The sequence below is a fragment of the Dendrobates tinctorius genome, unplaced genomic scaffold, assembly GCF_039654945.1.
Source record: "Dendrobates tinctorius isolate UK_male_01 unplaced genomic scaffold, ASM3965494v1 ptg000224l, whole genome shotgun sequence".
NCBI lineage: Eukaryota > Metazoa > Chordata > Amphibia > Anura > Dendrobatidae > Dendrobates > Dendrobates tinctorius.
This window is the reverse complement of record NW_027361891.1, coordinates 4285694-4302059: the sequence shown is the minus strand read 5'-3', so window position 1 is coordinate 4302059 and position 16366 is coordinate 4285694. Positions and strand designations below refer to the sequence as shown.

General features: G+C 48.4%; 1 protein-coding gene across 2 annotated transcripts in view; it reads left to right on the top strand.

The window, feature by feature from the left end:
* The window catches only part of TBK1 (TANK binding kinase 1), a 143763-nt gene that overhangs the window by 93395 nt on the left and 34002 nt on the right, over positions 1 to 16366 (top strand). For both annotated transcript variants that reach the window (XM_073555458.1, XM_073555459.1), the window contains exons 10-12: positions 2050 to 2108; positions 2191 to 2282; positions 9787 to 9888. In XM_073555458.1, the coding sequence (XP_073411559.1) occupies positions 2050 to 2108; positions 2191 to 2282; positions 9787 to 9888 (253 nt within the window). The remainder of the gene's footprint in view (positions 1 to 2049; positions 2109 to 2190; positions 2283 to 9786; positions 9889 to 16366) is intronic.

Here is a 16366-nt window from a genome sequence, read left to right as displayed (position 1 = left end):
GTTATGGATCAGGAACGTCTTCTTTCAGGAACAACAGCAGCAGACGTGTTTGCGTAGGCTTGAAAACGTCTGTGGCACAAAAAGACCCAGCAGATGTGCAACAGGACACCACAGTGATCGCCCCGCATTGTCTCCAAGCTGGAATGAGGAAGTGCAGAGCGGTCACTTGTGAGGTCAGACCGTGTCGACGCACTAGTGCGATTTGTCCTCATCGTTCGATCTCACCAATCAGTGCTGGGTCTGGTGATGCCATTACCTAGCACCAGACTATGATCCGTACTGTTAGAGCACAGATCATGGACTGGAACTCGGTGTTTAAGGCAGTGTTCCCCAACTATGGTCCTCAAGAGCCACCAGCAGGTCATGTTTTTAGGATTTCCTCAATATTGCACAGGTGTTTGAATTCTTGCCTGTCCAGGTGATGCAATTATCACCTGTGCAATACTAAGGAAATCCTGAAAACATGACCTGTTGGTGGCTCTTGAGGACCGGAGTTGGGTAACACTGGTTTAAGGCATTTTCATTGCCTGTAACACTGAAATTACTGCGTTTGGCTGTTCAGAATTGAAGAGCCAATCACAGCGATCGTAGTCTCGGGGGATGGAGACACCCTAATGTTATCATTCTGACTCCGGTCATAATGCTGCATTTTCGCAGGACAAATCCCATATGTCCTTGGCCGGGAAGTAATTTCCCTTCCATGATGTATGGGATATGCCTAAGATCGTTAAGGGGTTAAATGAGAAGGGGCATTACTAAAGTCAGCCAAGTAATGTCTCACAGTCTGCTCTTCTGATCTACATGTTTTAATATGGTAACTCCCCTTTTATTTAAATAAGCTATGGAGGCATATTCTCATGCAGATCTGTGCCCGATCTTAAAAAGCTCATTTACATATTAAGAAAAATGTGATCCCCCCCCCCACACACACAACACACACACTCTGTACTTCAGTCATCAGGTATCGTTTTATCCAGCTTCCTATGACCTACATGCCAATGGCGCTGGATTAAGAGGGTTGATCTTACTGACAGATTCCCATTAACTTTTAGCAGGATAGTTACAATTAAAGGAAACCTGTCAGCAGGATTGTGCACAGTAACCTACAGACAGTGTCAGGTCGGAGCCGTTATACTGAATAAAATGATACCTTGGTTGATGAAATCCGCCTTATGGTTGTTTCTAAATCTTTATTTTCATTTTTGTCCTAATGATGTGTCCGTGCCCTAAAGCTGGGTTGGTGTATGTGGTGCTCTGACCTGCCCCCTAATTTGCATAATGAATGTGTATATACTTAAAAAAAAAAAAAAAACGCTTCTGCAGGCAAGTGGTACCTGCGCTGCAGCATAATCACATGTATTCATGTTGTTCAGCTTGGAGAAAAAAAGTCAATTTTAAAATGGCGCCTGCGCAGTAGCAGCTATCGGTGTGTATAGAGATCAGATAGCTGCTATTGCGCAGGCGGATGAAATTAATGGAGGAGGAAAATTTTTTTTTCTCCAGCAAGATGGCGCTGCCTGCGAAATGGCCGCTATCGGATCTCTATACACACCGATAGCTCCTACTGCGCAGACACGGCGGGCGCCATTTTGAAATTGACTTTTTTTCTCTCTCCAAGCTGAATAACATGAATAAAATTTGTTCTTGTCACAGTAACCATATAATTATGCTGCAGAGCACAGCTGGCACTTGCCTGCGCAAGCGGTTTTTTTTTAAGTATGTACAGATATTCAATATGTATACTTGGGGGCAGGTCAGTGAGGGAGCATTGACCTGTCAGCAGTAAAGATTAAACAACATCCACAAGACGGATTTCATCACCCAGATATCATTGTAATCAATATAACTGCGCCGACCTGACACGGTCTGTAGGTTACTGTGCACAATCCTGCTGACAGGTTCCCTTTAAATGCTGTCCTCAAGATCCTGTAGAAACTGTTTCTTTCTCATAGGCGGAGGCAATAGCTTTAATGTGCTCCAGCTATTTCATTCATTGTAAATGGGATTATAAGAAAAGACCTGGGAATTAATAATCTTTCTTTTCCCCAGTATCAATCCCTAAACTTCACACACATTATGATTTGGACATTGATGCAAACATGGCTAAGGTTTGTGCGTTACTTATTAATTTTAATTATAACATATCCATTTTATGTTGTCCTGCTAAATATATCCTAATTTGTTCACCAGGCTGTAACTGGGGTCGTCTGCTACTACTGCCGAGTTGCTTCATCTCTGTTACTTACACAGGAACTTACACGGAAAGGAATTTCTTGGCTCATGTAAGGAATTGTTTTTCTTATTGTTTGAAGGGTTATTACAATATTTATAGGTTTCGGCATAGCTACAATATCACGTATAACTGTTTTTGTCCTGAGAGCCACCTGTATTGCAGTGCATCAATGTTGAGGGATGGAAAATATGAAAATGGGAAAGAATTAAACGGAATCTGTCACCAGGTTTTGCGATATAATCTCAGAGCCCCATGAGGTAGGGGGAGAAGAGAGCCTGATTCCAGGGATATATCACTTACTAGGCTGTGATTTGCTTTTTCAATAAAATTAGTGTTTTATGACCAGGAGATTATCACTACAATACTAGCTCTGCTCTGCTATATCTGCAGAAAACAAAACAGTCATTGTGTCACAACTCCTGCTCCCAGGAAACTAAGTGATACATCTTTGGAACTTGGGCTTCTGTCCCTTCATCATCCTGCTGTCAGATTACGTAACCAAAACCTGGTGACAGAGTCCCTTTAACCCCTTTACGACTTACGACGTATCTATACGTCATCGCTCGCTTTTTTTCTCTTTGATGCATTCTCCGGCGCTGAGCCCTCATCTTTTCAGGCACAAGATCCGGCCCGTGGCTGGTGTTCACAGCAGATGATCATTTCTGCTACACAGAGCAGGGCTGAAGCCCTACTATGGGTAGCACAAGCGATCAGAAGATTGCAGCTTCAAGACTCCTAAGGAAACTATTGAAGTCAGTAAAAAGTAAAATAAAAAAAAGTTTAAAAAAATATATCCAAATTGCCCCATTTAAAATAAAACATAAAAAAACAAAGTAAAACTTAAATACACGTTTTGTATCGCTGCGTTCATAAAAGCCCGATATATTAAAGTATAAAAATATTTAATCCAATCAGTAAGTGCCATAACAAAAAAAAAAATCAAAACTCGGGAACTACGGATTTTTGGTCACCGCAACATTGCAATAACAGGCGATCGAAAGATCGTTTCTACCCCAAATTGGTATCAGTAAAAACAAAAGCTCCGCGCCCAGAAAAGCAACCCCTCACCAAGCCCCAGATCCCAAAAAATGGAGATACTGCAGGTCTTGAAAAAAATGGCTTTTTTTTTTTTTTTTTTTTTTTTTTTTTACACAAACTTTGGATTTTTTTTCAACCCCTAAATAAAAAATAACCTAGACATGTTTGGTAACACTGAATGCGTAATGACCTCTGGAATCATAATAGCAGGTCAGTTTTAGCACTTAGTGAACATGGTGTAAAAAGAACAAAAAAGAAAAATTGTGTAATTGCACTTTCTCGATCGCCTCATTGGGGGACACAGAAACCATGGGTGTATGCTGCTGCCACTAGGAGGCTGACACTATGCACAGAAAAGGTTAGCTCCTCCTCCGCTGTATACACCCCACCGACCGGCACTAATTTCCTCAGTTTAGCTTAGTGTCAGTAGGAGGTGGACACTGGTCTTTTATTAGACCCTTATCTACCTCGATGTGCGTCGTTCCCTTTCAGGTTTCCGGAGGGATATGGTGTGAATAGTCACAACTGTACTCCCACAAAGACTATGAGTACAGCGTGTACTGCCACCCCGTATCCTCATAGCTCTCCACAGCAGGACCAAGAGCTCAGCACGGGTTCGTGCCAGCGATCCAGATGGTCCTCGCCCCCCCGTCTCCAACCCACTCGCCCACCAGAGCCTGTCGGTTTGGATGAGGCGTGGACACAACAAAAGACGGATCAGACAGCGTGGGATAATAAGGTACCTTTATTGAATGCAAAACGAAGGTAAGTATGGGGTCTGAGTCGCGTCCTCCTCATTCCCAGATGGGCATCTCAGCGGCTCCAATATTTTTCAAAGCGGCCACGGCGGCCGCCGCAGTTACTCCTGGCACTGGCGTCAGTATGGGCCTTGCCCTGCGCTACCCTCCCCGCCTTCATTCCTAGGCGGCCTTCTCCCGCCGGCAGGCATCAGCAGCGATCTTCAGGTCGGTTGCCACGGCAGCGCTGCTGGACCTCCGCGCCGCCCCGTGCTGACAGGCTGCCGCTATTAATGTAGGCCCCGGTTTCATTTCGGGCCTTCTTCTGCGTCGCGGCCACGCCCCCGCCCCTTTCTGCTAAGCGGGCTTCTCTCCCGCCCGTTCTAGGTCCACCCACTGCTCTCTCTTGGATCCTAGCCTGTTCTTGGCCAGCGGGCGGTGCCTCCTTCAGCCTCGGCGGCTAGCTCCGCCCTTCTTCCTCTGAAAGCGCGCGTTCCTCCTCCTCTCAGGCGGCCGCCATCTTCTCAGACTGTCAGCCAGACACCGCTCTCCGCTGCCCTGCATCTACAGACAAGTCGTGTGGCATCGCTTTCTAGGGACACCGGGCTGTGAGTAGCTCTTCATCTGCAGACTGACACCCTCCCCTGCCTTCTGTCCCCAACCTTCAGGCATTACTTCAGTTGCTCTCTTTCACTATGTCTAACTCTAAGCCTGATCGTACCCATCCTCCGGCTCCCACTTGCACTCTAGTCAAGTTCTTTGCATGTTCTTCTTGCAATCGCAAACTTCCCTCAGGTCTGTCCACTCCCCTCTGCCTAGACTGCAGCAATCCGATTCAGCCCTACGCTGCCCAGGAGCCATCTATTGCTCCACGTGAGAGTGAACCCTCCATTCCTGGCTGGGCTTCGTCTCTATCACAATCAGTGGCAGAGCTTACCAGGGTGTCTCAGTCCCTAGTGGCCGTTCTTGATAAGTTGCCCCTGGACTCTTCTGCAGGGTCCAGCAGGTCTCAAGAGGTTCCATCTGAGCCAGCCAGCGTAAGCTGCAAAAGACCCAGACAGGATCTCCGGCTGGAATCCTCTCCTCGCCCCATCTCACCACATACTCCTCCCCAGCAGTCTCCTTCCCGTGCCTCCTCACCCGAGTCAGGCGAAGCGTTCTCGGATGCGCCATCCGAAGAGATTTTAGAGCTGGATTCGGACCATGACGCGGACATGAAGGTTACGGTGCAGAACCTCATAGCTGCGAATAACCACACTTTCGAAATCAGACTCCCCTGCGAAACCCTCAGATCAGGAGGTTTCGTTCAGACGGGCAGAAACACCTTCCAGAGTCTTCTCCTCTCACTCTGAGTTTGGTAAGCTCCTTGCCAGGGAAAGAGAAAATCCGACTAGGCGCTTTCAAAGAGGGAAGCGCCTCGGCGTGCTGTATCCATTTCCTAAAGAGCTCACGGACAATTGGTCGGCATCCCCCTCTGTAGATGCTCCCGTATCCAGACTATCTAACAACACGGTCCTCCCGATTTCAGGTGTGGCGTCTCTACAGGATTCTAACGATAGGATCATAGAATCCTTAGCAAAGTCAGCATTCGAAGCGGCCGCGATGGTGCTAAGCCCAGCCTTCGCTTCAACTTGGGTAGCAAAGGCCATAGCTACTTGGGCGGAGGATCTCCGCCAGGGCATTCTAGATAGAGCCCAACCAGAGCGATTGGCTGAACTAGCCAACCAGATTTCCCATGCAGGGGATTATCTGGTCTCTGCCTCCTTGGATACCGCGTCTTGCGCAGCTCAGGCGTCCTGCAGCATTGTTGCAATCCGGCGTACAATTTGGCTCAAGGCTTGGCAGGCGGATTTGTCTTCAAAAAAGTCCCTCACCAATCTGCCTTTTCAGGGAACGCGTCTCTTCGGATCCCAACTGGATCAGATTATTAAGGATGCCACCGGAGGCACAAGTTCTTTTCTCCCTCAATCCAAGCCTCGTAGACCTCCACAAAAGCGTCAATTTCGGCCCTTTCGGTCTTTCTGCCGTTTTGCAACGGCAGAAACCTTTTCCAACCAACAAAGGCCGCAAGCACGCCAGGATAGGAAAAAGGTCTCCTTTAGGCCCACTCCATCCTGGCGTTCTCACTCCTCCCAAGGCAGATCCTCCAGGTCCAGAACTGGAAGGTCCACCTCTGCATGACTATCTACAAGGTCCCGAGGCGCCTTTTCAACTGGGCAGCCGACTCCTTTTCTTCAAAGACGTCTGGCTTGCCTCGGTGGAAGATGCTTGGGTCAGGAAAGTAGTATCCTCAGGATACAAGATAGAGTTTGTTTCTCGGCCCCGGAATCGCTTCTTCGAGTCCTGTCCTCCAAAAGACCCCTCCTTAGTTCCGGGCTTCTTTGCATCCATCGACACTCTTCTCAGTTCCGGTGTGATTGTGCCCGTTCCCGAAACAGAACGATTCACAGGGTTTTACTCAAACCTGTTTGAAGTGCCGAAAAAAAGGGGGCGCGGTTCGGCCCATTCTGGACCTCAAACTGCTGAACGAGAGTCCGCCTGCGGCATTTCAGGATGGAGTCTCTTTGTTCAGTAATCGCTTCCATGGAGGCGCAGGAATTCATGTGCTCAATAGACATTCAAGATGCCTATCTGCACGTCCCCATCTTTCACGGGCATCAGAAATTCCTGCGCTTTCCGATTCATCAGGACCACTACCAGTTTGTCGCCCTGCCGTTCGGTCTCGCCACAGCGCCTAGAATGTTTACAAAGCTCATGGCGGCGTTGATGGCCCTGTTAAGGATCAGAGGTCTCGTACTCTTCCCGTACCTCGACGACCTTTAAATCAAAGCTCCGTCTTTTCACCAGACTCTCCAAAGCCTTACCATCGTTCTCGACACCCTGTCCAGTTTCGGGTGGCTCGTAAACAGGAGGAAGTCCTGCCTCGTTCTGACGCAACGTCTTGTGTTTCTAGGCTTGTTATTCGATACCCGTCAAGCAAGAGTCTTTCTCCCTGAAGACAAGTTGATCTCTCTGCAGCGTGATGTTCCATCACTGCAGAGCCCGAAGTTTCCATCTTTCCGTTCAGCCATGAAAGTCTTGGGAAAGATGGTGGCAACGACCGAAGCGATCCCCTTTGCTCAATTTCACACGAGACCGCTTCAGCAGGCCATTTTGTCTTGGTGGAACAGGTCCGTCCTCTCCCTGGATCGTCCAATTCGCCTCTCGTCTCGGGTCAAACAGTCCCTCAATTGGTGGCTGACGTCACCACTCATTTCCCTGGGCTGGTCATTTCTTCCGATTCACTGGCAGATTGTGACAACGGACGCCAGCCTTCTCGGCTGGGGAGCTGTGTTACGCAATCAACCGGTTCAGGGTCGGTGGTCGACTCAAGAGACAACTCTGCCGATCAACGTCCTCGAGATTCGGGCGATTTATCTGTGTCTCATTCACTGGGAAGGGCTTCTCAGGGGTCTGCCGGTCAGGATTCAGACAGACAATGCCACGGCAGTGGCATATGTCAGCCACCATGGGGGGACACGGAGCTCCTCAGCTCTAGCGGAAGTGTCCAGGATTCTCTACTGGGCAGAGGTATCGGTCCCAGCGATATCCGCAGTGCACATTCCCGGCGTGGACAACTGGGCCGCCGATTTTCTCAGCCGCGAGGGTCTCGCGGCGGGAGAGTGGTACTTACATCCGGACGTCTTTCATCAGCTTTGCCGTCGTTGGGGGACTCCGGTCGTGGACCTGCTGGCGTTTCGCCTGAACAGGAAAGTCCCACAGTTAGTATCCAGGGCCCGAGATCCTCTCGCAGTGGGCGCCGATGCTCTGACCATTCCCGGGTCGCAGTTCAAGCTCCCCTATCTGTTCCCTCCCCTTCCTCTTCTTCCCAAGCTGTTGAAGAAAGTCAAGGCGGAAGGGGTACCAGTCATCCTCATCGCCCCGGATTGGCGCAGAAGGCCTTGGTTCGTGGACATCATCAACCTTCTCGCAGACGTCCCCCTGGAAGCTTCCAGACAGAGCAGATCTGCTGTCTCAAGGTCCAATCTGCCATCCCAATTCTCTGCCGCTCAATTTAACGGCATGGCTGTAGAAACCGCGGTTCTGAAGTGGTTAGGTTTTTCGGATCGGGTTATTCACACCATAATCTGGGCTAGAAAGCCATCGTCTTCCAGAATATATTATCGTACGAGAAAAGGCCTATTTCTCTTGGTGCGAGGCCAATGACGTTCCGCCCATGTCCTTTTCTCTTCCTTCTATCCTGGCGTTCCTCCAGGCTGGCCTAGATGCGGGCCTTGCCCTCAGCTCGTTGAAGAGTCAAGTCTCGGCGCTTTCCATCCTTTTTCAGAAGACGTTGGCCTCCCGTCCGCAGGTCAAAACCTTTCTTCAGGGAGTGGCTCATACGGCACCTCCGTACCGCCCTCCCGTGGATCCATGGGATCTCAATCTGGTTCTGGAGGCTCTTGAACAGTCTCCCTTTGAACCTCTCAGGGAGGTCTCCCTATCTCTCCTTTCCTGGAAAGTAGCCTTTCTGGTGGCCATCACCTCCATCCGTCGCGTGTCGGAATTGGCAGCCCTTTCTTGTCGTCCCCCTTTTTTGGTGCTCCATCAGGACAAGGTGGTCCTGTGGCCCCCGCCTTCCTTCCTAAGGTGGTGTCCACTTTTCACCTAAATGAAGACATTGTTCTCCCGTCCTTTTGTCCGGGTCCAATCCACCCTCTGGAGCGCCCCTTGAACAAGCTAGACCTAGTCAGGGCGATGAAGGTTTACCTGGCTAGGATGTCTCCCTTGCGGAAGACAGATTCTCTTTTCATCATTCCAGATGGTGCGCGGAAAGGTCAGCCGGCCTCCAAAGCTACCATTGCTCGCTGGATCAGATCAGCAATTTTGGAGGCCTACCGGGTCAGGCATCGAGTGCCCCCTCCTGGGATTAGAGCTCACGCTACACGGGCAGTGTGTGCTTCCTGGGCGGTGCACCACAGAGCTTCTACACAGCAGCTCTGCAAAGCGGCAACCTGGTCTTCGATCCACACGTTTGCCAGATTTTACAAGGTCCACACCTACGCTTCGGCGGACGCCAGCCTAGGCAGAAGAATCCTGCAGGCGGCGGTGGCAAGTCCTCAGACCTAATGGAAGTTTGCTTTCCCTCCCCAGGGACTGCATTGGGACATCCCATGGTTTCTGTGTCCCCCAATGAGGCGATAGAGAAAACAGGATTTTTGGGTTGCTTACCGTAAAATCTGTTTCTCGGAGCCTTCATTGGGGGACAGAGCACCCTCCCATATTCTGCAACTCCTGTTCTTATGTTATTTGTTGATTACAGTTGAGTTGTCTGTTCTGTTTTCATTCTGTTTTGTTACTTCTCCTACTGCTTTCTCACTAACTGAGGAAATTAGTGCCGGTCGGTGGGGTGTATACTGCGGAGGAGGAGCTAACCTTTTTTTTGTGCATAGTGTCAGCCTCCTAGTGACAGCAGCATACAGCCATGGTTACTGTGTCCCCCAATGAAGGCTCCGAGAAACAGATTTTACGGTAAGCAATCCAAAAATCCTGTTTTTTGAGCAAATTTCACTTCAGTTGGTATTGTTTTCCCGTTTTCCAGTACACGATATGGTAAAATCAATGGTGTCTAGTGCTAAAGCCGATTTTGAAATGGAAGTTAATATTAAAATGTAATGCTATGTTCACATCCGTTTGGGCGCTATCCCAGATTTCATCACTGGCTTGTTCTCATCCTACGTTGTACGTTGAGTTTTATCAAGTAGACCTCACTTGTCAGCAGTGTCCTCTCTTTTTCAGTGAAGTGATGAGAAATGAGTATAACGAGACCATTCACAAGAATACTGAAGTCCATCTGCAATTCAACTTCTGCAACAGAACGATCGAGAAAGACCTCAAGACGTAAGTTCTCAAAATACCGTCGTGAAGTGTCCCCTTATGGTCTGTAGAATAACCCTTTAAGGACCAAACCTAATTTGGCCTTTAAGTAAACACATTTTTTGAGGGGGTTTTTTTTCATTGTCACATTCCATGAGCCACAACTTTATCTTTTTGTAGACATAGCTTTTTTTTTTTTTTGCATGATTAGTTATATTTCTCAATTACACCATTTTTAGGGTATACATAACCTAATAAGTGACTTTTATTAACTCCTTATGGGAAGAAAAATAAAAAAAAAACCTCTAGTTCTGCTTTTTTTGACATTTTATATCTTTCATCTGCTGCACAATAAAGTATATTAACTGGTCAGCATGATTATGGACATACCACATTTATGTTTTATATGTTTTGTTTTATACAATACTGTTTGGAAAAAATAATCATTTTTTCTGTTACTGTATTTTGAAAGTCATAATTTTAATACAATGGGAGCTATAACAGGGCTTGTGTTTTGTGAGACAAGTTGTAGTTTTCACTGGTACTGTTTTGGGTTGAATATAATGTTTTGGGTTTGTGTATTTTTTTGTAGGGGAGTGAGAAACAAAACTGCAATTCTGCGATTGATTTTTTGGCTTTTTTTTTTTTTTTTGCATGCTCTATGCAGGGTAAATAAAAACATAGAATTATAGTATGGTTTGATACAATTACAGCCATGCCAATTTTTTTAACTTTTTTCTATTAAATGTTTTACCACTCTTGCAGAAGAAAATCTCCTTAAAGTTGCTTTTTTCTCTCTGCATCATTTTCAGATACCATTTTTTTTCATCTCTACAAGTATAAAGTTAAGGTGGTGTTTTTTGTTTTTTTTTTAACTTGTTTTATTGAAAAGTTTGTATCACACAAAGCAAAAACATAATGGCATTTTAAATCATAATCAATTGTGGATATTGCAACATGTAACAAAAACATGCAGAAGATGAATCCAGCTTCATACATTACATATTTTAAGAGTTATACAATTACAAAGTCATTCAGAGTGAAGTTTAGATAAATCATACAAATAAACAATTTAATGATGAACAAAATTTGTGACTCCTGGTCTAGTTTCATAAGTTAATGTACATTAAACCTTTTCTTGTTTTCACCTTAACCCACTGTTTCAACCAGATCTCGAACGTTAGCCATTAGGACTTGAGGAGTTCCACCTGTTTGCGGAGATCTAACTCATGTCCCCCCACACCTTTACAAACTTTTCTTGGCATTTACTATTCTTATATATGAAATATTCATAATCGCCGTGCTCTCGATTTTGGAGGTCGTTTATCCATCCATTGTATAGCTATCGTTTTCCCGCTTAGGGTCCCGTCACACCAAACGATGCACCAGCGATCCCGACAACGATACGACCTGGTCAGGATCGCTGGTTCATCGCTACATAATCGCTGGTGAGCTGCCAACCAGGCAGACACACCAGCGATCAGGACAGCGACGACGCAGGTAACCAAGGTAAATAGCAGTAACTAAGCATGCGTGTCGCTTAGTTACCTACTGTGTACCTAGGATAACAGCGTGCTCACGCTGAGAGCTGGTATCCAAGATAAATATCGGGTAACTAAGCGCGCACGGCACGCACTTAGTTTCCCGATATTTACCTTGGATACCAGCTCCCAGCGTCTGCTTTCAGCGCTGGGAATTTGCTGATTGTTGGTCTCCCGCTGCCACACGCAGCGATACGTGCTGGCCAGCGGGAGACCAATGATCAAAAAATGGCCCAGGATTTTCCTGCACGATCAGCGATACCCGGCAGGGGGGCCGGTTGCTGATCTGTGCCACACACAGCGAGATCGCTAGCAAGATTGCTGATGCGTCACAAAATCAGCGATCTCGCTATGTGTGACGGGCCCCTTAGGAATAAAGACTCTCTGAGAAATATACGAGAGTGAAGGGGCCACATTTCCTCTTCCAAGATACCAAACATAACAGGTTCTATGGAAATATCAAGATTTAGAATAATCGATACAAAGTATTGTATTTCTTTCCAAAAAGATCATGTGCCAAAAGTCCGCATTTTGGAAACCAGACTTTGGGCCATGACATCCCTAGATTTGCCCATTTTTCCCCAATCTAACCGGTGTGAGATAACTGATGTATGATATTTAGTTGAATTAATGTATTATTTATATCTGGAGACACACAAGTGGGATTCAAGTAAATCCACACCTAACTCATTGTTCAGTGATGGAATCTTGGATTTCCATATATCCAATACTGCTAATGAAGACTCAGCATTTTCGCATGTGTAAACAAGGAAAATAGTCTAGAAATCAATCCACCTGGACCTTGAGAATAGACCATCCCCAATTGGAAAAAAAGAAGAAAAAAAAAATCTCTACCAGAAAACTCATCCTTGGAGCATTAAAGGGAACCTGTCAGCAGGATTGTGCACAGTAACCCAGGGATGTCATCCTTGGAGCATTAAAGGGAGCCAGTCAGCAGGATTGTGCACAGTAACCTACAGACGGTGTCAGATCAGCGCCGTTATACTGAGTATAATGATACCTGGGTGATGAAATCCGTCTTGTGGTTGTTGTTTAATCTTTATTTTCAGTTTTTAGTTAATGATATGCCCGTACTTCGGGGCGGCCTGTGGGGGGTGTTCATGTGGTGCTCTGGTTAGGTCATCATAATGAAGACTGCTGACAGGTCCCTCAGTGACCTGCCCCCTAGTTTACATAATAAATATTTTAAATATACATTCTAAAAAATTTTTTCAAAAAAAACTTCTGCAGGCAGTCACAATCTGCTGGCAGGTTTCCTTTAATTGTTAATATACCGCTCTCCCCCCACAGTTCAAAATTCTGGATTAATTCAAAATGGTGTAGTCCAAAGTTATGACACAGTGGGGTCTCCAAGGGAATATCCCTGTAATTATGTCCTTTTTAGCTTCCATCCATACTCTTCTTTTTATTGGTACCATTTTGGAGTGCATGCGTCTTTGTGATCATTTTTTAATTAATTTTATGTAATGGAAATGGAATGAACAAAATGGTAATATTACTGTATATAATATTTCTCTATCGCTTCATTGGGGGACACAGGAAACCATGGGTGTATGCTGCTGCCACTAGGTGGCTGACACTATGCAGAAAAAAAGTTAGCTCCTCCTCCGCAGTGTACACCCTACCGACAGGAAGTGGGATGTTCAGTTTAGCTTAGTGTCAGTAGGAGGTGGACACGGGTCTTTCATTAGACCCTTATCTACCTCAATGTGCGTTGTTCCATTAAAGGTACCAGGAGGCATACAGTGTGAAAGGTCACAACTGTACTCCCACAAAGAGTCTATGAGTACGGCGTGTACTGCCACCCCATATCCTTATACGTCTAGCTGGCAGGACCCAAACCCCTAGCACAGAAGCGTGCTTAGGTGATCCAGACCTGGTCCTGGCCCTTCGTCTCCCAACTACTCACCCACCAGAGCCTGTTAGTTGGATGAGATGTCACGTCCTGCAACATGTTTCGAGACATCTGACACCACAGGGAGAAGAGGTAAACACCACATAAGAAGATAGGTAAAGAAGAGGAAATCCCCTAGGTAGCTCTCACCACCACTGGCCGAGTGCTGTGTGTTTCAGGCTTCCCCCAGCTGGTACCCTATTCAGCAGAATAGGCGAAGGTGGGCAGCAGCCTGCTCTCCTCAGCGCGGGTCTCCCGCCCCACCGCTTCCCCCCGCACCCGACTACCTTTCTGGTAGGATCCAGGTGATAACTCCAGAATTTTCCATGCCGCCCCCCCCTTTGTCGGCGGTCTCCTGGGTCTAATCTAGGCCCCGGCTTCAATTGCGGCCTAGTCCTCGGTAGCCCCGCCCCCCGTCCTCTCGTTTCGGGCGGGCTGTTTTCCCGCCTGTCTTCCCTCAGCCGCTCCCTGCACACAGCGCAAGCTCCGCCCTCCGTTCGGCCTCCCTTGCGGCGCAGAGAGAATATCCTTCGCCGCCATCTTTCTGTCCCCAGAGCTGACGTTGGCTCCGCTCCCGTTCGGGCTGTGCATGGTAGAGTTGTGCACAGCGCGCCCTTGTCTAAGGCAGGTAGGTGGTGGCCCTGAGCGGCCATATTGGTGTGAGCACACCGGTAATGACTCTGTCCTGCCTGCGAGCAGCGCGGTCCTAGTCACCGCTCAGTTTTGCTCCTCTTCTCTCACTTGCAAAATGAGATATGTCTTCCTGGACCTCGGCATTCTCCCTGCGGCGGCATCCACCACAGCGGTCGTATTCTCCCAGCGTGGGACACGGTTAGTGCCTTCACCGGACAGGACCAGCTGTTTCCTGCCTATCTCCCTTCAGCCGAATCAGATACAATGCGGAGTATAAGCCCCTCATAGTAAAATTAAGCAGGGCCACACTTTCCGCAGGTCCAGTGATGGAGCAGAGGATCCATCTTAGCTATTGCGTCTCATGTGAAATGTGCTATAGTCGTACAGTCCCTGGAGCAGTACAGTCGCTAACGTAATGGTTTTCTGGAGCCATACATTCTCTGAAGTAATTGTACTCTTGAACTGTACAGTCACTGACGTAATAGTACTCTAGAATTATGTATTCTCCTGGAGAGAGCCACGCTGCTGTCTTCTGTATTTGCCGCATGGCGTTGGCCTGGTAGAGGGGTTTCACTCGCATGTTTTGTTTCTTTATCGCCTTATTGGGGGACACAGAATACCATGGGTGTATGCTGCTGCTGCTAGGAGGCTGACACTATGCAAAAACAGAAAATTAGCTCCTCCCCGGCAGTATACACCCACCGACAGGCACCAAGCACCTCAGTTTGTGCTTAGTGTCTGTAGGAGGCGGACCGGGATCTCCCCAGATCCGCAGTTATTAATCCAATTTTTCCTTTCAGGGTTTAGTTTGAACTTTTTAATCTTTTCTTCTTTTATCTTTTAGGTTTTTCCGTTGGGAAACAGGGTATACTTATCACCCTGATTTCCTATATCATGCGGCTGAGCGAGCAGTGTGGTGTCATCCACATCGCAACTCTCAGTACCGCAGGCAGGACTTTTCCCTATCACCTTCCGGTGATAAGGGTTGTGGACAGGTGGCTGGTCCTTGCCGAATCCCCCTCCTCACCCCTCTCTCGGGACAGGGCTGAGAGGAAGACGGCGATCGCAGGTGGTTCAAGCCGTCTTCTGCAGGATGCGGGTACAGAGGACTCCTTCCCCTCCCAGCGGCCTGCCGTTTCCCCGTGGGCCCCTGTGGTCATCCTCTTCAGGGACGTCAGGTAAGTGCCTGTACGTTCCCTCCGGCCCCCGCATAAGCTCCAGTGCATGGGAGAAGTTGGACCTTGGGATTACAGGTCCACTGTTTTTGAATCTCCCGCCCTTTCTGCCTGCCGCGCGCTCACACAATGGAATGCGGACACTATCCCTTCCCCTCTTCTAGTCAGGGAGACGCTGCGGATCCCTTCACTCACCGCAGCAGCGTCGCAAGCAGGGGACCGCTTCATATTACTTCCTGAGCGCGGTATGTCGGGGTGGGCAAGGGGTTGCAGCGCCGGCGCGGGCGCCGTCACTTTCACTTTCACTTTCCCCTCAGCCAGGGGAATTTCTCTGCTCCCTCCTCCGTTCCTCAGCGCGCTCTTTCAGCGCGCCTTTTCTAGCCCATCACAGGGCTTCTTTCTCTTTGGAATGCCAGCCTCCCCTCTCTGTCATGCCCCCTCCGTCGCTGGTAGCCAATCACGGCGCAGCCGCTAAGCTCCGCCCCCCATCTTCCAGCACAAGGATTTCCTGGTTGTTCACTCCTTCCTGCGCTGCTTGGGGGACACTTTGGCGTTTCTTCTGCTGCTCACAGAATCTCGGTAGGCTCGGCTCTGGGACAGGGATTAGCTCTCCTCGGCAGTTATTCCCTAATTTCTGCGGCCATTCAGTGCAGTTCACTTATGCCCAACCCTTCAGGGGATCTCTGCTTCAGGCCCACCGCTACCTATTACGCCTGTGCGCGCTGTAAAAAGAAGTGGGCATCGGGTCAGTCGTCCCCATTCTGCCCCCCCTGCAGTCCTTCCAATATGTCAGCATCTCAGGAACGCACAGAATCCCGGGCGGAGGGCGCTCTTCCCTCCTCTCTCCCCCCGGAGTGGGCCGTTACAATGTCACAGTCTGTTTCTGACTTGACAAAAGTATCACAGTCGCTGGTCCAGGTCTTAGAACGGTTACCTCAGCTATCCTCAGCCACCTCTGCCCCGACCACCTCTCGGGGTGAGTCGTCCGCACCTGACCGCGACCTTCAGAGAGACAGACAGGGAAGGACTTCTCGGAAGCGGGCTCTGTCCACTTCGTCTTTGAGCTCGCAGGGCCCTTCCGCTCCCAGGCCGCCTCCTCCTTCCTCGGAGGACAGCCTTCAGTCAGGCGATGATTCTCATTCGGAAGCTAGCTCAGAGGGGAGCAGCGTTTCTAAAACGCGGGACATGGTCGATAGTCTTCTTGCAGCTATCTTCCAAACACTACAGCTTAAACAGGA